The 23,083-nt window shown below is 36.5% G+C and overlaps 1 protein-coding gene across 1 annotated transcript in view; it reads left to right on the top strand.

Moving 5' to 3' along the window:
- The window catches only part of LOC138706641 (RING finger and SPRY domain-containing protein 1-like), a 45,961-nt gene continuing 22,878 nt past the window's right edge, over positions 1–23,083 (top strand). Inside the window, exons 1-3 of the mRNA XM_069836178.1 lie at positions 1–458; positions 18,548–18,713; positions 20,748–20,933. Of these exons, the coding sequence (XP_069692279.1) occupies positions 232–458; positions 18,548–18,713; positions 20,748–20,933 (579 nt within the window). The 5' untranslated portion in view covers positions 1–231. The remainder of the gene's footprint in view (positions 459–18,547; positions 18,714–20,747; positions 20,934–23,083) is intronic.

Here is a 23,083-nt window from a genome sequence, read left to right on the forward strand (position 1 = left end):
GTAGTTCACTGTGAGATAGCTAAAGTTTATGTTGTTGGTATGATTAGGAAGGAATGTATATTGTATTTCATGTATTTATATAGGTGATGTAAAAATTGGAACAGGTAATCAAGACATCTGTAGAAGAATTTATAAATGCCATTACCAAATTTAAGGAAACATTACGAAAGGATGTCAGTGAATTCGTCAGTTACGCAGGAACTGTGTCGGTGAAAGTGTGTGTCTATTATTATGGGCACATGTTTGTGCAAAGAACAACAATCAGAGACAGATGCAAATATTGGTACACAGAATGGTTCCACTGTGCATTCAATCTCAGGTCGTGTGCCAGCTAACGATTGCTTGGATTGTTACGTTGCAGCATCATCCAGTGGTCCATGTCAAAAATTTCCTTCTTCTCCTACCGTTGACCGTCTGATATTGGATACTTTGAGTGTAATAGGAACATTGGTTGAAAAGTAAGTATAATACCAGTGTATGTGAGATATTTGAGTTTATTTAAGCTTTTATTCTTCAGGAACCCGCAGATGGTATGGGCGAACTGTCTTAACCTCATTCGCTTTATTGTATCAAGTAGTTTGCTCTAAATATCTACCAGGAGTAAACAAAAGCAAATCACTTTCCTCAAATTCTCATTTTAGGAAAATTTCAGTATACGGTTACCTCACTGACAACAATTATCTTAAAATACTAAAAGGAGCACAACACATTCACAACACTCAACTAAATTTCAGAACACAACCTTTTTTGGGAGGGGATAGGGAGCAGAGGGTTAAATGCAAATCTCCATCACTAGGCCTATGCACTGTACACATTTTCCAATTTCGAGTCTTTATTTAGCCGTTCCAGCCCAAGTTATAAGTACCGTAATATTCATTTTTAAGGAAATAACTTCACATTTCATTGTGGTATATGCAAACGAGAAAGTCGATAATATTGCAAAACAGGCAACATATTTGCAACCAAGACCTCTTCAAGTGATATCTTTGTCCAGTGCTTTTGCTTCAGTAAAGTCTCATTTTATAAACCTATGGATCAACAATTGGCTCTCATCTGACAAAGGAAAAATTTTGCAGTCTGTACAAAATAAATGTACAAAAACTTGCCCAGATATGTTCAAACATTTTTAACAAGAGTCAGAACACGTCACATTGTCACACAATTGTACCTACACCGATTTCACATTTCTGATAATCCTACTTGTCTGTGGTGTAATAATGATTATGAAGATCTGGAACACATTCTCCTATACTGTCTCTCCATAAACTACAAAAGAAGTAAATTAAAATCATCAGTACCAGTTGCAGAAGACACAGCCCTCAGTATATATTGACTACACCCCAACTCCGACTACTAGCAACAGGCATCTGTAATGAACACCAATCAAAATACCCCTCATTTCTCATGAAAAACAAAAACTGAATAGACTACAGTGGACTTTATGTTGTCAGCAAACAGCTGAATACATTAAGAAGATTGATTGATTACCTTATGGCTTAAAGTGAAATCTTCAAAATCAGGGACGTGATTTCAGCTTTTGCTTGGGGTGAGGCCAGGGTTATTTTTAAGGAAGACTTTTTAGGGCATATCTAGGGTTCCCAACATTGAGTTGGTGCATTCCAGGACAACTTCTACGAGGTGCAGGGAATAAAAGTTCTTGAACCAAAAACGATAATTTAAGAGCAATTTGCACAGCATTTTGTAGAAATCTATTTGAATGAAGTACACCCCATCACAATTATTGGTTGATATGACCGCTTTAATGTACTGGTAATATGTTGATTATCTTAGCCCACATGCTACCAAATCAGGAACCGGGGCTGGATTGTTTGGCAGTGGTACCAGACTTTCTTTTAGCCTGGGTCAATACGCCACTATCTTTCAGGCTGAGGTCTTTGCTATCTTAGCCAGTGTAAGGGAAAGTATTAGGAGGGGCTATTCAGATAGACACATCCTTATACTTTCTGATAGCCAGGCGGCACTAAAGGCGATTGAATTGCCTTTGGTTAAGTCGAAACTGGTACTGGAGTGCCGGAATATCCTCATGACACTGGCAAACACTAACTCGGTTCATCTGAGGTGGGTACCAGGACATGCAGGGATTCACGGAAACGAGAGGGCGGATGAGGCTGCTAAAGATGGAGCTGAGACCCCATTTATAGGACCAGAACCTGTGTTGGGACTATCTTCAAGACCAATTAAGCAGGTCATCAGGGATTGGGCTCACAGACGACATATTAGTTACTGGAACTCAATTAAGGGCTGTAATCACAGCAAGGCCCTTATCAAAGATCTTGCAAGGACAAAATCGAATGAGCTGCTGAGACTTAGCAAAAAACAGCTCTCTTGGGCAACAGAATTTCTTACAGGACACTGTGCCCTGAAGAAAAACTTATACAGGATGGGACTTATTACTGACCCACTGTGTATAAGATGTTCACAAGGAGATGAGTCAGTAACTCATCTGCTGTGCGTTTGCAATGCGCTTGCGCAACAAAGATCTCTCTTTTTTGGGAATCACTTTCCAAAACTTGAAGAGATCTCAAAGGTCCCAGTCCAAAGTTTGATACAGTTCATCAAGAACTTGAAACTTTTGGACTGGAAGGGATGAACGACAGGGATGCGCAATAGATCTTATAGGTCGCATGCTTGGGCCGGAAGGAACACCCCTGTTAAATCTAATCTAATCTAATCTAGCCTACATGCTAATCACATTTCAAATTTTAAGTCAGACTAATTTATCCACTTATTTGATTGTCAAAATTAGTAAACAGCAAATTAAGATTTAATGTACTGACAAACATAAATATCAACATTTTGTTTTGATAACTTTTGGACAACACTGACACTGGTAGATTTGGTCTACTCTTATCATAATTAATTAAATAGAACTCAGTCACATAATTGAAATTTAGTTTCACCTGGATTTCCGACTTCAACTGATTATCACTTAGTCCTTTTATTGTGTCTGTGGACTAAAACTAAAAGCTCTTTCACATTAGGACTAAACATTGAAAATAGGCACTGATAAAATAAAATAAACTAGTTTATAAAGGTCAATAATAGACGTAATGCAGTTTTAAAAACAGACTTTTTTTTCTAGGTAGGTAGCCTATATCATCCCCGTTAAAATTGTGTAGTGAAATTGTAATAATGAAAATAACTTATAATTCATGCAACTTATCTTCATGAATTTTGAGCTGAAGACCATTAACCTAGATTTCTACATCATTCCATGTGGGGAGAGTTTTCAAAGAAATACAGGCATTAAAAATAATGATAATTCAAAATTATACCAATTTGAAAGATATTGTAAAGTTTTGCAGTGTAGGCTTTCACGGCCGGAGTCTATAGATGTAGATTCATTTTCCGGGCTGAGAGGCCGTGGTCTATTAGTTGGTTTTATACCAGACGTTTCGTCTGCAACTGCGGCAGACATCTTCAGTGGACACTGAAGATGTCTGCCGCAGTTGCAGACGAAACGTCTGGTATAAAACCAACTAATAGACCACGGCCTCTCAGCCCGGAAAATGAATCTACATCTATTGTAAAGTTTTGTCAAAAGGAAGAGATGCACTTGACTCAAACTTCTTTCTTTCTACATAACTCATGCTTAAAAAGTGTGGTACTAAATTAGTCTAATTCTGGGATTTTTGCCATCCCAGTGAAATAAGAAATTCCTCCAGTAACATAGAATACAATAATTCCGCTGAATACTGGATGGTTGGGAACTCTACATATATATCTCGTTGCATACTGAGGTAGGCTAAACTTGACCACTAGGGTTAACTTGAGCATAAAAAATATGTTTATGAAGGAGGATTTAATATTGTAGTTGTAATCCCCTGGTAGAGGGGAAGAGAAGGCCTGATGGCCTTATCTCTACCAGGTTAAATAAATATATACAGTACACTACAACCAGCTGACAGTGACAACAATCCAGGTTGCCAGGCGATGATATAGAAAACAAAAGATGTGAGAACAAATGCATAATATAGAGGCGTCATTTGAAATTTCAAAGGGACTGAAGGGGTGAAACCTAAAATGTAATTAACGCTGGTTTTAAACTCTACCCCTCCCCCAATATCTAAATTGACGTGTTTTTTGTTTAAATTAAATTTAATTGAAATAAATAATTTAAAAGTCTGAAAAGTATTGAAATGTAAGCCCAGTATATACAGGGTAGAAGTGAAATAATCCTGGAGATTTTCAGAGCGAATAGCTCAAGTTGTATGTAACAAAAAAAGTGTAATGCCATATTGATGTAATTTCTCAGAAAAAAATGTTCCCCCCCCCCTCCCCAATGTTTAACACCCTCTTATTTGACAACTATGGTCATGAGGCCAGCAGCCGGCTGGTCAGCCTAGGCCCTTCACGGGCTGTAGCACCACAGATTATTATTATTATTATTATTATTATTATTATTATTATTATTATTATTATTATTATTATTATTATTATATTATTTGACAACTATTCGAGTAGGAGCGTGATTTTTGTTCACATTGATAGAAAATGTAATGAAGGATCATTTATTTCTCTGGCGTATTTCAATAGCGTGGATGGTTTTGATGTAAATTTAATTTAAAAACCACTAATTTGAAGCCACTGACAGATGCGACCAGTTTGCAAAATTTTAGCCAGAAAGGGTGTTAGGAGTAGGCCTAGTTCACTGAGACAGACAGGCTTGAGTTCGTTGACCTCTTACATCTGTATTAAGAGAAGAAAGAGTAGTGTGTTAGCAGTGATGTTGCCAGATTGCTGAAACTTCCAACTCAATTTTTTAATTAACCGTGCATTTAATCATGAAACATAATGTAGGTTCTCTATTCATTTAAGTGTACCCTATAGTCCCTTTCAATCTGCAGGGTTATTTCGCTTCCACTCTATATATACATGCACACACAATATATGTAGAATTAATGATTGCACGTATTATATGTGGAAGAAAAAAAGGAAACATTCAGTCAGAAATTAGTGAAATAAAATATGTACGTACTAACAAATTATTAACAGTTAAAATGAAGATTTAATAAATGCAATGAAAAATTACGTAAAATAGTCGTGATGATATAAAACAACGTATGGGAAAATAATAATAATAATAATAATAATAATAATAATAATAATAATAATAATGGTTTATTTTAACTGGCAGAGTTAAGGCCATTCGGCCTTCTCTTCCACTCAACCAGTATGATAGAAAATTACTACAATGCTATGAATATAACATAATTAATACAATACAATACAATTTAAAGCAATACAATACTACAATACAAGACAATAAAATACATAATTAATATAATACAATGACAGTTCTTTTCATCTTCACAACACCAATAAAATAATTGTGTAATAATAATAATAATAATAATAATAATAATAATAATAATAATAATACTGTAGTCATACCTAAATTAAATTAAATTATTAAACTCGATCACAATTATAACTTCAATTTGACTGCACCCGTAAGAAATCGTTTAGCCTTTTCTTGAAAATGGTTATTGTCTGGCAGCCCCTAATCTTCTGAGGTAGAGAATACCATTCACGGCGAACTGAGACAGTAAAAGAGGATGAATAGTGGGATGTTCTATGGGCAGGAATTGCTAGGATTTGGCTCTCCTGTGACCTGGTGTTTAGATTGTGATTGGAGGATAAGTAGTTAAACCGGGAACGAAGATAATTTGGAGTAGAAATATGGAGAACTCGAAACAGAAGAGAGAGCGAAGGAATGTTTTACGGTTACTAAGTTGCGGCCAGGATAAAGATTTGGACGAGGGTATAATGTGGTCTGGAGCTAGGAATTATGTGGCTTCCTGAGGGAACTGGGTGAGGAGTTCCAGAAACGAATTGTTGACGCTGCGAAAGAGGAAGAATACCTAGTGAGTTGTTTCATGGAAAGGAATATAATAAAGGCCTTATTTTTAGAACGCGTGCTCAGCTTTGATATGAGGATAAGAAATTGAAATGCATTGAGAGAGAGTTTGGTGAAGAAGTGCTGATGATGCGATATTGGAAATCTTACATTACGACAGAAGACGACAGTTTCATTGATATTGAATTCCGACTACATAGGCCTACTCGTATTTTTGTAATTTACTGGTAAGCATATATCGAAACTATTCTGTCTTTCTCACTGGTTAGTTAGTATAATTAAAAAAGTGGCTGTTGACGTACTGTACTTCTGTTCACCTGCTGTCGCACATAACAGTCGAGCATTATCAGAGCTGAAGGCGGCATATGACAAAAGAAAGCTCTTGCCTCTCACGTAATAGGGAAGATAATAAAAGTTTGCGCAGGATTGAAGTGTAGAGGCCACACTGCTCTTCATTCATACTGATTACATCAGTCTACGAAGTTTGGGAACGTGTAGATTCAGAGGCATCATTTAGAAGCAGGGGAAGCAATTACTCATCCTGCGAGTTTTAGATTAAAAAAAATAAATGAGTAGTCCTACTTATGAAACAAATGCGAGAACTCTACTTTTAATATTAATTTATTTCACTTTTTATGCGTTGCCCTTTGTTACATTAGATGTTATTACCCATAGCTAGGGAACTGATTTTGCGATGATTATTGTATCTCTATTTCGGTGCTTATTTTATCATGATTTCGGTGATTATTTTATGGAAATATTTCTTACAAATTTCCTGATATTTTAAATATTATTATGAACATTAAATTACGCAAATAAACATTTTTTTCTTGAAAAGTATACCTATTTCCAATCATTGCTTAGTTTACACATATTTAGAAAAAAATATTGAAAAGTACTCTGACCAATCCACAAACCAGGACGAGTCCAATCTGATGTCATGCAGCAAATCTTACACCAGTTCACGGCACTTAATTACCTCGCTCTTGAATATAAAGGCTGAGAATAGTGAACTCGCCGATCAGATAAAATATCTCTATGTTAAAAATCCTCTCTTACTGGTAATGTTGAAGCAGAAAACCACATCACTCGAAGAACATGTTGAAACAAAATTGTTTTGATCGTCGTCTGATTGAAAGAGTTTGTAAATTATAAGTAGCATGCAAATTCTTTGGTCTCTGCAAAGACCTTTTATTTTTTTTATTTTTATTTTTTTTATTTTTATTTTTTGTATTTCAAATTGCCCCATATGAAGCCAGTTGTATAGGCCAATTTACCGACAGAGTCCAGAGGCGTCATTTGAGAAGTGAATTGCCTCCTGAATTTAAGATTATAAAATGGGTGTGGTTGCCAAACACAGCCGTGGGTTTTACGTGAATACATATCGACAGATCTAGACGAGATCTTTTAATTGGCACCAAAAACCAAGAAGCTAATGCATAAGAGTTGCGAGATATAGGCCTACTGCCCGGAAATTTTCAGCCCCAAAAAACCGCCAGTTGCTGCAGGACCCCACCAAGTTCATGCTCGCATCGTAGTAGTATACCCGATCGAACGAGACCACATTTATTTCAATCCTGTTATTGGTCACGAAGTTATGGTGTCGGAATGGATCACCCTGCAAGCGTTACATCGTTGACCCCATGTATCGGTCTGATTTTAAATACGTATTCACGTCAAAAAATATAATTGAGTAGTACTACTACATAAAAAATTAAGAGCTATACTTTCAATATTGCAATATTTCATTTTTTTATGAACGCTTAAGAAATAAAAGACGAGCCACTTAATGGCTTTGCTCATATGATACCAAGGCGTTACCTTTTGCTACATTACAGGTTGTTACCTATTGTAAATAAAATTATATTTATATATAAGTAAATATATTTTTGTTAATTGAAATTGAAATTTCTTTAGCAATAAAATTGTACGCGTAAAACATATTGTAATAACTATACTGAGAAACTGTGTTCCATCCTGACACTGTTTCCCCTCCCCACTCTTCCAATTGACTAGACGTCAGAGCTTCCGGCATCCAGCCGAAAGAAGCAGCATAACGATTTACGTCAAATCTTTTGTCGACGGTCACCTAACTCTGCTTCCTGGCTTGAGGAAAGATACATAGCCTGCCGCATCGCAGCATGCCAGGCTGCTGCATCACAGATGTGTGACGTCCTCGATACTAGAGTGTGAATTGGATATTGATGCAGACTCTCGTAATAGTTGTTGTCCACAGTGTTGTTTGTCTGCTCTCATCACAAACATGTACTCGGCGAATTGTTTAAATATCGTCCTCTACTCACATTAAGTTACGGTGTTGCACCACCAGTTAGTTGTGTTAGCAAACAACTTTTATGTCTGTTACTTTATGTCGACACCCGTCACCACACTACCTGCGGCAAGTTCTTCACTATTTCGTTTTTGTACGTACTAGTAAATGGAGTTTAACGCATCTAATCAGGATTGATAGAAAACGACTAACTTATATTTTCAAAGTTGCATTTTTTTAAACTAAAAAGTATCATTTACACAATATTATATTTAAAACTGATATGACTTCAGTAACTAAAATAAATTCTGTTATGTAGATTTTCAGGTAGTTGTTTCCCTGAAATTCCTCCTTTCCCCCCTTCCCCCCGATTCCAGTTCTGTACATGAAATGCTGTATTCTATTCATTTGCACATAATATGATTGCTATTAAGATTGTTATTTTTTATGTAGGACAGTGAAGTTAAAAAATATAGACAAAAATAAAATGTTCTCAGTATTTTTTTTACTGATGAAGTAGGTTATATTAACAAGGAAGAAATCAATGCACCATTTCCTTATAGAAACTATTTTTTTAGCTGCTTATTTAACGACGCTGTATAAACTACTAGATTATTTAGTGTCGATGAGATTGGTGGTAGCGAGATGAGGCCGAGGATTCGCCATAGATTACCTGGCATTCACCTTACGGTTGGGAAAAACCTCGGAAAAACCCCAATCAAGTAATCAGCCCAAGCGGGGACCGAACCCGCGCCCGAACCCAACTTCAGACCGGCAGGCAAGCGCCTAACCGACTGAACCACGCCTGTGGCTGTAGACAGTCTTAGCTTCATTTTAAACCCTTAGGAAATTGATTATTTTCATGTGAGGCCCAGATAAATGTTTACTAAAAATATAAATTATTTTTAAAACAGAAGAAATATGTATTTTGGCTTATTTTTCAACATAAAATTTTGATAAAATGTATTTTGGCAATATGTAACTGATATAAAATTTTAAAGAAGATATAATGAAAATTGTGTGCGTGTGTATCGAATGCGTACCCACTTGCGTGATTCGGGTTTCGCATATTGGAGATAATGGGAATTGTAGAAATTTGCAAAAACTCAGTATCGCGTCACTTTAAACTTATTTTGAGAATAAAATAAACATAATATTTGGATAGAGCAGTCTTTATTCTTTCATTTACATAACATTTTTCTATAAATACACCATAGGTATTAAGTTATTTCGCATCCAAAGACGGAGTTGTGTTGCTGTTACCCGAAAACCTGCTCGTTTTATCCTAGTGATCTTCGAATGAAAACGTTATTCAATTTTAAAAAGACGTATTTGTCACGAAATGTACAAGTTAATAAATAATACCCTTTTCATTTCAATCATACTTCTTTGCCCAAGGACAGGTCTTTCACTGGAAACCCAGCATTCTCCAATCTTTCCTATTTGCTGTCTTGCTCTTAATCTCCGGATATGATCTATGGAATATAATAAATGTAATGAAACAAAAAAAGATCCATATATCTGAATATTGTCTATCATCTGATATCTTCTTCTACCCCGAACTCTTTTCCTATTCACCATTCCTCCCAGTGCATCCTTCTGCAAGGGCGCCCGCAGGGGGTAGCAGCGGTAGCAATTGCTACCACTGAGATTTTTACTTTTTATGACTTTTTTATTTTAACCAATTTTTCTTTATGAGTTCGATACGTGTTTTCTCAAACCCTCAGTAAACAAATCAACAAGAGCGAGTCCTTCAAACTATGAATACGCGCGAAGGGTAATTTATATTTCAGAACTGGCTATTTTTTATGTTCAGTTTTTTCTCTCCTCGTCCATCTGTTTCCTCTAATTTTCTAACCATCTTGATACCACTGAGATTGAATCCTGCGGGCGCCCTCGTCCTTCACTAGGCAGTTTCTTTTCAGCCAGTGACCCAACCAATTCCTTTTTCTCTTCCTGATCAGCTTCAGCATCCTTTCTTCATCCACTCTTTCCAACACAGTTTCATTTTTTATTCTGTCTGTCCATTTCATACGCTCCCTTCTTTTCTATATCCACATTTCAAAATCGTTTCTCTTTACTTCGTCGTAATGTACATCTTTCTGCCCCCATACAATACCACACTCCACACAACGCACTTCACTAGTCTCTTAGTTGTTTTTCTAGAGGTCCGCAGAAAGTGCTCCTTTTTCTATTAAAAGCTTTCTTTGCCATTGTTATCCTTCTTTTGACTTCTTGGCAGCAGCTCATGTTACCAGTACTGATTATACAGGGACATCATTTTATTTTTACTAACATTTTTAATATTAACTTGGCTATACCTTTAGAGAACCGGAAACACCGTTCGCTACCCCCTTCCACGACTGGAGTTCGATGATACTGGTGTAAAACACAAACAAATCACTTTACTAGGTATAGGAGGGAAGAAAAGTACCTCAGCCATTTACGTAAACTAGGAAATATCGCGATTTTGAGTTCGATATTTTCATTAGGTTTTTGTTTAATCAAAATGCAGTACTGTATTAAAAATAAGTGTTTTTACTCACGAACTGAGTTATCCATGCGAACGTATTCATTATGCAGTGTATATTATACTGTCTACAGCACATTAGCGTACAATTTAGATATTTAAACACACATTTGAAAATAGTGGCCGTTCATTTCGATACAGATTTCAGTTCTTTTGTGCATATTATCGCACTGTAGACTATTGCATCTAATTCCAATTGCCAGTTTCGTCCTTCGTACTAGTAACTCATGTTTAAATAATTCTGTACCTACTCTTTAAAAGAGTACCTTACGTACTGTAAATTCAATCTTCACTTCTGCCCGACCCGCACAGATAAAATTACTCAGACATGCTATCTACTGTCCGTCCAAGTGGTTATGCCGCAGGATCGTAGAAAGGGGGGAAATCACGTGACAGTTAATTACTTAACGAGGCCCTTTTATTTAAGTTATTTTAAACAGTTGTATAATATTACGTAAACGTCTAGTTCCTAACAGAAATTAATGTTTTCAGAAAAGAGCTAAGACAGCCCAGCTTTTACAGAGGGGCGTGCAGAAGCAGGTGGGGGAAATCGGGATGCGACGTAGGCAAACAGACAGTATCTGTGCGAAAATATGATTCAATATTGAAAGCTCTTTCGTCACTGGAAAACGCGAACATATTTCTGGAACGTACTATACTCACTAACTCAGTGCTGTTTACTATATTATGCGGTCTTGTTTCTGTCTGGAGGACAGTTGGAACTTCATTAGTAGAAGGGGTGGGAGTGAAGTACATTCAAAAACTCAGGTACAATAAAAATTGAAGTAGAAATAAAATGATGTCCCTGTAGTACATTCTAAGTATTTGAAACTGTCCCGTTTCTCTAGTGCCTAATTTAGAATTCGCAAGTTTACCTTCTTTATTTTTCTTCCTGTGACCATTGTCTTCGTCTTGTTTGCATTTATCTTCATCCCATACTGCTCACGGCTGTCATATAGCTCCAGTAGCATATCCCTTAATATCGTCTCCTCTACTGCTAACAACGCCGTATCATCAGCAAATCTTATGCACTTTATTCTACCTCCTACTATCTCCCATCCCATGTTTTGAAAACAGTTCTTCACCAAATCCTCCAAGTAGATGTTTAATAGGTTATTTTACGACGCTTTATTAACAGCTTAGGTTATTTAGCGTCTGAATGAGATGAAGGTGATAATGCCGGTGAAATGAGCCCGGGGTCCAGCACCGAAAGTAACCCAGCATTTGCTCATATTGGGTTGAGGGAAAACCTCAACCAGGTAACTTGCCCCGACCGGGAATCGACCGGCCACCTGGTTTTGCGGCCAGACGTGCTAACCGTTACTCCACAGGTGTGGACTCCAAGTAGATGTTGAATAGGGTAGATAATAAAGGACATCCTTGTCGAACTTCTCTCCCTATTTCACTTTCGTCTGACATTTCGTCTCCTATCCTGACTTTGACTCGTTGTTTCATATAAAGATTTTTTACCCAGCTTTATTTTTTTATTTCAAATGTAGTATTGAAAGGGTAACTTCATGGACGTAGCTTAATATGTGGAAAATTTTTGGAGGATTGAAATATTCAGTGATTGTGCACAAGTTTACACAACTTGTTTCGGAAATAATAAATTATTACATATTTTGTGCGTGACGTATTTTGAAATTGAATCATGTGATTCGGTTTATTACACCAGTGTCCCACTAAAGCTGCTCCGCGTAAACATAATACTCAAATACAGGTTAGACTAATACTCATAATAACCCAAACCGACATTGCAACATCTACGAGTAAGTTAAATTTAGTTCATAATGTTTCGGCGTAATAGTTTGTTAGATAACAGAATAATTGTTTTCAGTTTCACTCTCGATTGCCACACAGCTTGTTACACTAACATATTTCTCTTTTCTTACCAGTCGATCTTGATTTTAATGCATACCATTATCGGCAAGTCGAACGGCCATAGCGTCGACTTTTCACGCTGGTAACCCGGTTCGAATACCGGTCAATGCAAGTAGAATTTCTGGTGGATAAATACGGTGCTTCCTGATATGTTTTCGCGGAGTACTTCAGTTTCCCTTCAACGGCATTCCACCATTGCTCCATTACTCATCATATAGTGGTAAGATCGCCTCCCGTGGTGCCTAGATGGCAATGCTATGACGGCCAAAATATCTAGTTACGGTGCGTCACTTACACTTATAGAAGGACATAATTTTATTTTTACTAACATTTCTAATATTAACCTGGCTATACCTTTGGATCAACGATTAAGAACCGGAAACACCGTTTGCTACCCTCTTCCACGACTGGAGTTCGATGATATTGGCGTAATATACAAACAAATCACTTTGCTAGGTACAGGAGGGAAGAAACGTAGTTCATCCATTTGCGTAAACTAGGAAATATTGCGCTTTTGAGTTTGATCATTTTCATTAGGTTTTTGTTTAATCAAAATACAGTACAGTATTAACAATGAGTGTTTTTACTCACGAACTGAGCTGTCAATGTGGACGTATTCATTATGCAGTGTATATTATACTGTCTACAGCACATTAGCGTACAATATAGAGAATGAAGTTAAATTGAAAAATAATCATAATATGGATATTTAAACACATTTTTTAAAATGGTGGCCGTTCATTTCGATGCAGGCTTCAGTTCTGATGTGCATATTATCGCACTATAGACTATTGTACCTAGTTTCGTTCTTCGTACTGGTAACTCATGTTGAAATAATTCTGTACCTACTCTATAAAAGAGTACCTTACGTACTGCAAATTCAATCTTCACTTCTGCCCGATCCGAAAAGATAAAATTACTCAGACATACTATCTACTGTCCGTCCAAGTGGTTATGTCGTAGGGTCGTAGAAAGGGAGGAAATCACGTGACAGTTAATTACTTAACGAGGCCCTTTTATTTAAGTTATTTTAAACAGTTGTGTAATATTACGTAGACGTCCAGTTCCTAACAGAAATTAATGTTCTCAGAAAAGAGCTAAGACAGCCCAGCCACTAGCTGGCGAATAAAAGCTAGTGGGGGAAACCGGGATACGACGTAGGCAAATGGACGACAGTACCTGTGCGAAAGTGATTCAATATTGAAAGCTCTTTCTTCACTGGAAAACGCGAACATATTTTTGGAACGTACTGTTTACTATGACCGTAAGGTTACTATGACTGTATATGCGGTCTTGGATCTGTGTGGAGGACGGTTGAACTTCATTAGTAGAAGGGGTGGGAGTGAAGTACATTCAGAAACTCAGGTACAATAAACATTGAAGTAAAAATAAAATGATGTCCCTGTAGAAGGAGGCGCTTAGCGAATGACGAAAAGTCAAGTACTGTACCTGCCATTGGATAAAAATTCGTGATAAAAATATATTTACCGCTTTATCCGGAATTATATTACCGCAGAAAATCGAGTAATTGAGGAGACTTTTTTTCATGTTGAAACGCAAGAAATATTTCCTCTTTTCTCTTGTTTGGCATTTTTATGACGATCAAATGAATCTTCTTGCCAGATGCTTGGATTGTTTGGAGCCACACTTTCTCCTTTCAGTCTAAAAAGTAGGTACAGTACTTTATTTCTCGAAGCGACTTTTGAACACTGTGTCATGTTTCACCCAATTTACCTTCGAATACAAAATTTTCACTTTAAAACAGAGGTGGCGAAAATGTAATCGTGCGCCGAGCCACTGTGTAACCTGCAGCGTGCATAGCACCTATGGAGGGAGGCGGACACCCGAAGGGGAAGTGAAGCAACTGTCTCACTTACTAACGGATTTTCATTTTCCTTACGTCAAGCACTTAAATATAATTGTATACAGTACAAGGCTGCAAACTAATGTTTAGTACGTGTAACGAAGAAAGAAATGAACAATATCACAACCTAAAATTAACTGTCTTCAGAATGTCTCTGCGACAAAGTTTCAAAATCACTTATTATGTCACTTACTGCCAGTCGTAGTTGATGACGAAGGTATTTATCTGCCAGTCGTGATCAAAATTTTGTTTTTACTATTTTTTAATTGTTGAAAATAATTTTTCACAAACGTAAGTTATAGCGAACATGGCTTCAACAGAGCAAGCGAAAGAACGAAGCTTCTGATATTTATTTTTTGGCAAAGATTTGAAAGTTCAACATTTGTAAAGTCCTTACATCTAGCTTTTATTTGACATCACATAGTAAATCAGTGAGTTCAAATTGAAGAGCTAACCGCATTATTCGTACATTTGCTGAAAAAAGGGTCGATGTATAGAGATGATGATGATGATGATGATGATGATGATGATGACAACAACAATAACACTTAACCTTCTAATGTTTCATCAGTAACATGTAGTATAATGCCGTTTTATGTTATACAACCGTTTTCCTCGTAATACTTGTAGTATAATGCCGTTTTATGTTATACAACCGTTTTCCTCGTAATACTTGTAGTATAATGCCGTTTTATGTTATACAACCGTTTCCCTCGTAATACTTGTGAACAAATCATACATTTAATATTCTCATCATATTGACAGCAAAAAAAAAAAAAAAAAAATGCTTCCTCCCATCCTACTTGGAAATTTCGTACATGGTTTCGAGAGAGACATATGCCACTCGCAGGTCAGAGACAAATACAAATGGAACGGAGTTTGACTCCAGTGAGTGAGAGGGTGGGGGTTGGCGGAGGTTAGAAGCAAGCGAAATGCACAGCTATCACTGCGAGTCACGTTCTCGCCACAGCTGCTTTAATATATCAGCGGTGTTGAACATCAACCTCGTATGTCAAAATATTCAATTTTAAAGGAGAGCAAATATATATATATATATATATATATATATATATATATATATATATATATATGCACGCTTTAAGATACCAGTAGGCCGTGGTTACTATTGTCGAGTTCCTGTTTTTTTTTTTTTTTTTTTTTTTTAGATGGCTTGTGTTCATGTAACTGATTTCAGATTTTGATTAATTGTAGTATTGGTGACTGAAATGGTGATGAATCATGGTACCTATGTAAATTTCCAATCCGGCATTTGCCTTTGTGACTAAGGCAGGGTGCGAATTAACGGAAGGAATGGGGGGGGGATTTCCCCCCTGTTGGAAAGTTATCCCCCTCTCATAAATTTATATTAACATCCCTGCCAGGGATAACTTCTATTCCCCCTCACAAAATATAATTATTTTAATACGAATATACTTTTATAAAATGCTGTATAAAGTAAGCAAAGAAAATAATATTAATGTGTTATCACTTTATCATCACCGGCAAGCTGACAACAAACAATAACTTAGGAATTAGCCTACATATTTTATCTTAAGCCTGCTCATGGATATAATTGTTATTATTATCAAGATGCAAGACAAGCAACTCAGTGCGACCAAGCGTTGAGCTGTATCGAATGAGAGTATTAATTTTATGTATGATATTCTCTATCTAGGATTCTATCCCCACCTCATCAGAAATCTTAATTCGCACCTTGGAGTGAGGGAAACCATGAAAAACCCTACTCAAATTGGGGTTTGAACCTGGGACCTCCCAAAAAAAATGTAATATCTTGACAACGAACAAATATCTTAAATAAGAGGGTATTTAAATATTTGCTTGTGAAGTTTGTATTCATGCCTGGACATAAGATGTGTTTTCATAAGATTCGGAAATATTTCTTTTTATAGAGATAAAGTGAAATTTTGTTCATTTTTTTTACATACAAGGTTGCTGTTTAACACCATCTTTATGTGTCGGATACATAAATTGAAGCGTTCCTGGAATAATAACTTAACGTACGTTATGTCATTTTTTTTTTTCATTTTCAGCATAATACTGTATATTGAATCCTAAATATGCCTGACAAAATATTATTTCCCTCCAACAGAGACAGCTGCCTCTAGAAACATTTGAATGCCGTTCTGCTCAATGCTGTTATACCGGATCTAAAATGTTTGATGATCTGTATCTCAAATTCAAGATTTTGTAGTTAAGTTCTTGTTCCAGAGAATGACACAGTTCCTTCACTCGCACTTTTTTTTTTTTTTTTTTTTTTTTTTGCTCTGGTGTGGACTGTACTGAAATGGTGCGACCCATTTTTACGGAAAAGATTTGTCTCAATGCTAGGAAATCCCAAAATGTCTCACCCTCTCTCATCTAAGTATCTATTAATTTTTACTGACCTTTGAGAATGTTTAGTATGAATTCACTGTTAAATCTTTATTTTTATTATTGTTATTATTATTTATTTATTTTTAAAAAGTGTATTATTTTGTAGCACGCATCTTCGCAAAAATTCGTGTAAAATATTGGCATATTCGCCATTATTAAATTCATATTAACAAAGAAAACCAATTTCGCCATTAATCTACAATTTATCGCATTTATCGTTAATGCGAAAATCTGCAGCCTCTAACAATATGCGAATAATGTCGGAATAGTATCACCCACAGTCAGACGCTGTTTTGTAAGTTGTTGTTTAGTCTAGTGGTTCCCACCATTTTTGACTGACCATACCGTAGCCATAATTCTAAGCGTACAACATCGTGGCGATTGTTTTGGTGCATTTGGCTAAAAGACGTAAATATAGAAGAAATACCAACGTAAAATAAACAGCTATATTTCTAAATATTCAATAACATGGCTAGTGTCTTGGGACAGTTGACTAAAAGACATAAATATAAAAGAAATACGAGCGTAAATTAATAAATACCGTAGCCATAATTCTAAGTATACAATAACGTGGCGATTGTCTTGGGACATTTGGCTAAAAGACGTAAATATAGAAGAAATAGCAGCGTAAATTAATAAATACCGTAGCCATAATTCTAAGTATACAATAACGTGGCGATTTTCTTGGGACATTTGGCTAAAAAACGTAAATATAGAAGAAATACCAACGTTAAATAAATAGCTATAATTCTAAATATACAATAACATAGCTATTGTCTTGGGACAGTTGACTAAAAAAACATAAATATAAAAGAAATACGAGCGTAAATTAATAAATACCGTAGCCATAATTCTAAGTATACAATAACGTGGCGATTGTCTTAGGACAATTGGCTAAAATACGTAAATATAGAAGAAATACCAACGTAAAATAAACAGCTATAATTCTAAATATACAATAACATAGCTATTTCTTGGGACAGTTGACTAAAAAACATAAATTTAAAAGAAATACGAGCGTAAATTAATAAATACCGTAGCCATAATTCTAAGTATACAATAACGTGGCGATTTTCTTGGGAAAGTTGGCTAAAAGACGTAAATATAGAAGAAATACCAGCGTAAATTAATAAATACCGTAGCCATAATTCTAAGTATACAATAACGTGGCGATTTTCTTGGGAAAGTTGGCTAAAAGACGTAAATATAGAAGAAATACCAGCGTAAATTAATAAATACCGTAGCCATAATTCTAAGTATACAATAACGTGGCGATTTTCTTGGGAAAGTTGGCTAAAAGACGTAAATATAGAAGAAATACGAGTGTAAATAAACAGCCATAATTCTAAATATACAATAACATGGCTATTGTCTTGGGACATTTGGCTAAAAGACGTAAATATAGAAGAAATACCAGCGTAAATTAATAAATACCGTAGCCATAATTGTAAGTATACAATAACGTGACGATTGTCTTGGGACAGTTGGCTAAAAGACGTAAATATAGAAGAAATATGAGCGTAAATTAATAAATAGCCATAATTCTAAAATATAATAATATGGCTATTGTCTTGGGACAGTTGACTAAATGACATAAACATAATAGAAATATGAGCGTAAATTAATAAATAGCCATAATTCTAAATGTACCGTAACAAGGCGATGCAAATGATACATTTTCTGGGTGTATGGAATGTGAACATTTCCCCATAATTGATTGTCTTGCAGTGAGCAAGAACCGCCCCCCGCCATGCTGCAGCTGCACGTCATCGCAGATCGGGAGGAGGGCTGGATCCAGGTGGTGAGCTCCATGGTCAACGTCATTCCTATGAATGATCCGCTCGGCCCTGCCGTCATCACTCTGCTGCTTGATGACTGTCCCTTGCCTACTAAAGTAAGTGTCACAGGGTTGCCACATTTTTTAAATATCAAAGAGGGACATTTTACTGCAGTTGATATACAAGCGACTTAAGGTACGGTCACACGTCGCTACTTTTGCAGCGCTACTTTTATACTGCAGCTGCAAAAGTTGCGTGTCGTGTTCACACGTAAGCCAAAAGTAGCGCGCTGCACGCTACTTTTCGTGCTGCGCAACCCGAGTGCTGCAAAAGTTGCAACTGGAGGTTGCGAGTCTGTTCACACGCAAGGCGCTACTTTTGCAGCCGCAGTCATGCTGCAGGTTCCCATCTCCGTGTTGACTTCTCAATATACATTTTGTGGTTATGTTCGCATTATTAAGAAACTCATGCGAAAGCTTCCTTATCTATTATTTGCTTTTCTGTCGTATCTAGTATTCAGAAATTGACATTATTTTTACTATAAAGCTTTTAAAAACGCCTATATACTTAAATGATAACCAACAGTATATTCACGTAATCAATGTTGGCAACCCTCCTGTTAGGAACTACGCTACGAAAATTTAAAAAATGAATTATATCGTCACCAATTATGCTCAGACTGCGTTGTGTATTTAATAACTGTTACAAATAATTTATTTTCATCACATTTAACATTAAAATATATCCAAACAATAAAAGTATCATTGACACATTTGGGTGGTAACACTGGTTGCAACCGCAGCAAAAGTTTCAACAAAACCGATATCAAAAATGCTGCGGCTGCAACCCTGAGAACCCTGTTCACACGTCGCTACTTTTAAGTTGCGCGCAGCATGGAAAAGTAGCGGGCAGCAGGTTCGGCAGCCGCTACTTTTCGGGTTTAACCGTTGTTCACACGTCGCAGTACAAGAGTTGCGCAGTTTTTTGTACTGCAGCGCTGCAAAAGTAGCGATGTGTGATCGTACCTTTACCTAATAATGTATTAAAACAGTGTAGCCTAAGTTTGTTTACGATAATTAAATCTTTACTTTTGCAACATTTTAATGGATATTTATTATTACATTTGAAATAATGCTGTGTCATTTAATGTGACAATTTATTAATAAAAGAATAACATTTTTGTTAAGTAACATTTAGATTAACATAAAATACCAAAATACAAACTTAAAGTGGTACGAGAGTATTCTCTCAAATTTGCATACTGCTCAAATCTGAACACAGTGCGTGCATGGTGCATTTATTTCGCGTCGTGCGCGAATTTCAATTCTGATTAGGAATGGGTAATAAATATTTAAAAATCGGGAAATTCTGTGTCCCATGATGGGTATGAGCGGGACACGGGAAAATTTCCTGAAAATCGGGAATATCCTGCCATATTGGGACATCTGGCTACCCAAGTCATATCACTCCAGTTAGGGCATTCCATTACATGATACATGGTGATTCAAAATGTTTTTGTGAAAGATAATAGTTATCTGGAATAGAAAATATAAAGAACTTTTTTTTTTTTTAAATACGACATCCTTTCAGAGTGTAATTTGAAACACAGTGAAGTTATGATGCAATTTCTATTACCCTTGATCACATATACATAGATTGGCCTTCCCCATGTTAAAATCGGTAACATGTGGAAGAGAATAGCCACCAGGATCGTCACTATCGATTGAGGACGACCGCTAGATGGAAGTACAGTTGCTCCATGCAATTCAAATGGCAGTTATAACGTGACTTCTTGTGCAGTAGATAGATGGCAGCATAGTGAAATTGATAAAAGTTGTTACCGTCAAATCCTATAAGGCTGAGCAATCTGTTATATATGTGATCTGTGCTGTTACTTAATTAGGATTTAATAACATCTGAACAACATTAAAATATCATTAAATACTTCGTTATTTTTAGTTAGAAAATACCCGTTCATATAAGCGATATTACACTTGTGACATAGAAGTCAGTTGACAAACGGAAAACATTACTAATTGTAAAGCTGAAATAATTATTGTACAAAGTGACATAATAAAAGTGATTGGTTCTGTGCAAATCTTTTTTCAAACTGTGACAACTTTTTTGTACAGTTAGCGATTGTTTTACAGGAATCTGTTCTGAAGCTGTCGAGCATCTTCAACTTGTCGGCCCAGAGCTCCGTGAAGGGTAAATCGAACCCCACTCAGCAGCGAAACATTTGCGTGGTGCTTGGCTGCATTGCGGAGAAGTTGGCAGGACCCAGCAGCATTGCCATCCTAACGCCAGGCACCCTCAGCTATCTCATCACGAATCTGGTAGAGTGCTGAAATTGGGTATTGCTTCTGCTGATGTTTATTTCTCTTATATTTTTCTGGTTTCATAATCACCACGAGGAAATGATGAAGGATGCCTTAAAAAGCATGGAAACCAAAAAAATAAAAGTATTCGTAAATGGTGAATTTGTCAGCAGTTTTAGCAGCTGTGAATGGGTGCATGATCTGCATAAAGGAAAGCCACTATTGTTTAGGTATATACAGGCTACAAACTTCTGAGGTGGGGCCAAAACAAGTAGGTAACTTGTAACAACAAATCCATCTTCGAAAGTGTCTTTGTGACTAAAAGACTTCCCTAAATGTAGAATAGAGGGTCAATCTAGAGTTTCCAACAGACTCGTAACGAATATTCACAGGTTTATCTCTGGGATTGTGGCGCTGGAAATCAATTTTGAACACTTTTATCACAGCTGCGACACATTTCAATTTTTATTGTACAATATAATATATATGCAATTATCACTACAATGACACAATAATTTTTGCAGATAACACAGAATCAACTTAGGAAATGTAATTAAGAGAGTCGCCATATTTCTCTCCCGCCATCACTGTCCACACACTTTCACTTCACTTCCACTAGATGACTCTCGATTTCCAGCAGACGACAGGCTATAGGTGTAGCAGGAATGCCAATATCTGCAAACGAAATGAAACTAATGTGAGGAATTTTGCAACAGGTGTGCTAAACGTGAGGAATGTTACAATAGGTGTGTAGTATAATGTTACATTAGGTTACATAACGTGTGTATTGCTTGACATGTTATGTTAGGTTTGGTTAGGTGTGTAATGTTAGAACAGGTGTGTAGTATTTTCTGACAGGTTACATTACGTTACATTTTGTACTATTCTCAGACGTTAGGTTAGGTTAGTACTAATCTCAGACATTAGGTTAGGTTAGGTTATTTTTTTATTGGGTTATTTTACAACACTGTATCAACATCTAGGTTATTTAGCGTCTGAATGAAATGAAGGTGATAATGCCGGTGAAATGAGTCCGAGGTCCAGCACCGAAAGTTACCCAGCATTTGCTCGTATTGGGTTGAGGGAAAACCCCCGAAAAAACCCCAACCAGGTAACTTGCCCCGACCGGGATTCGAACCCAGGCCACCTGGTTTCGCGGCCAGACGCGCTGACTGTTACTCCACAGGTGTAGAGATTAGATTAGATTAGGTGTGTAAGATTATATGAAAGGTTACGTTAGGTTAGGTTTATAGTAATACTTACCCATTTATTGTTGTGGTGGATAGAGCAGTCTGATATTGGCACATGTTGGACACGCCACAGACTGCCTGAAAATATTGTGTGAAACTAGAAAATCCTTCCACTCTACTGTATTTCACAGTATATCTGCGAAATCCATTAGCTTCATATCACATCCCGCGCACGCCATTTCAGGTTCAGATCTCATACTATGCGCTCCATTTACCACAGTTGGCGACACTGCAATCATTCTCCCACTCCACCTCAAATTACGTCACAACGACGAAATATGGCCGCCTTCTTCATTCAAGCAGGACGATTTTCCTATATAAGTAAAGTACCTAGTTTGGGTGGGTTGGATGGGACCACAACTCTCCCAGTGATCACATCGAGTTTCTACTACTCCACACTACAAAACTAAGGTATTCTCAGTGCTTTTTTTAAATTCCCTATACTGGCTGTGCCAAAAGGAAGATTCACTGAATAGAGTTTGGCAGCTGAGACCTGAGAGTAATGCTTAGTATTCTGAGGAAATCAGACACACTACAGCTATAAAACTGTAAGTTAGTCTTTCCGACATAAGATATGCTCTTAACATAAATATGTATTAATCCACGCACATGTTAGATTAACCTTATTCCAATCTGTTGTTTTGTTGCAGCTTATTTATTTCAGATGTTTTTATCTCATTCCTTCGTAATATTGGATACTACACCTAAATTAAAAATGACGAAATATATTAAACAAAATATTTCACCTATTTACACAGTTTTACAATTATTGCCAATTTATTCGACAAACACAGTATTTTCCGCCATCATGTTTGTTATGTGTTGTCATAACAAATTTGTGAAATAACAATTCGTATAAAAAAATAGTAAAGAAATAGAACTCATTCTTCGTTTCTGCCCTGAGTACTTCGGTCAGTC

The sequence above is a fragment of the Periplaneta americana genome, chromosome 9, assembly GCF_040183065.1.
Source record: "Periplaneta americana isolate PAMFEO1 chromosome 9, P.americana_PAMFEO1_priV1, whole genome shotgun sequence".
Taxonomy (NCBI): domain Eukaryota; kingdom Metazoa; phylum Arthropoda; class Insecta; order Blattodea; family Blattidae; genus Periplaneta; species Periplaneta americana.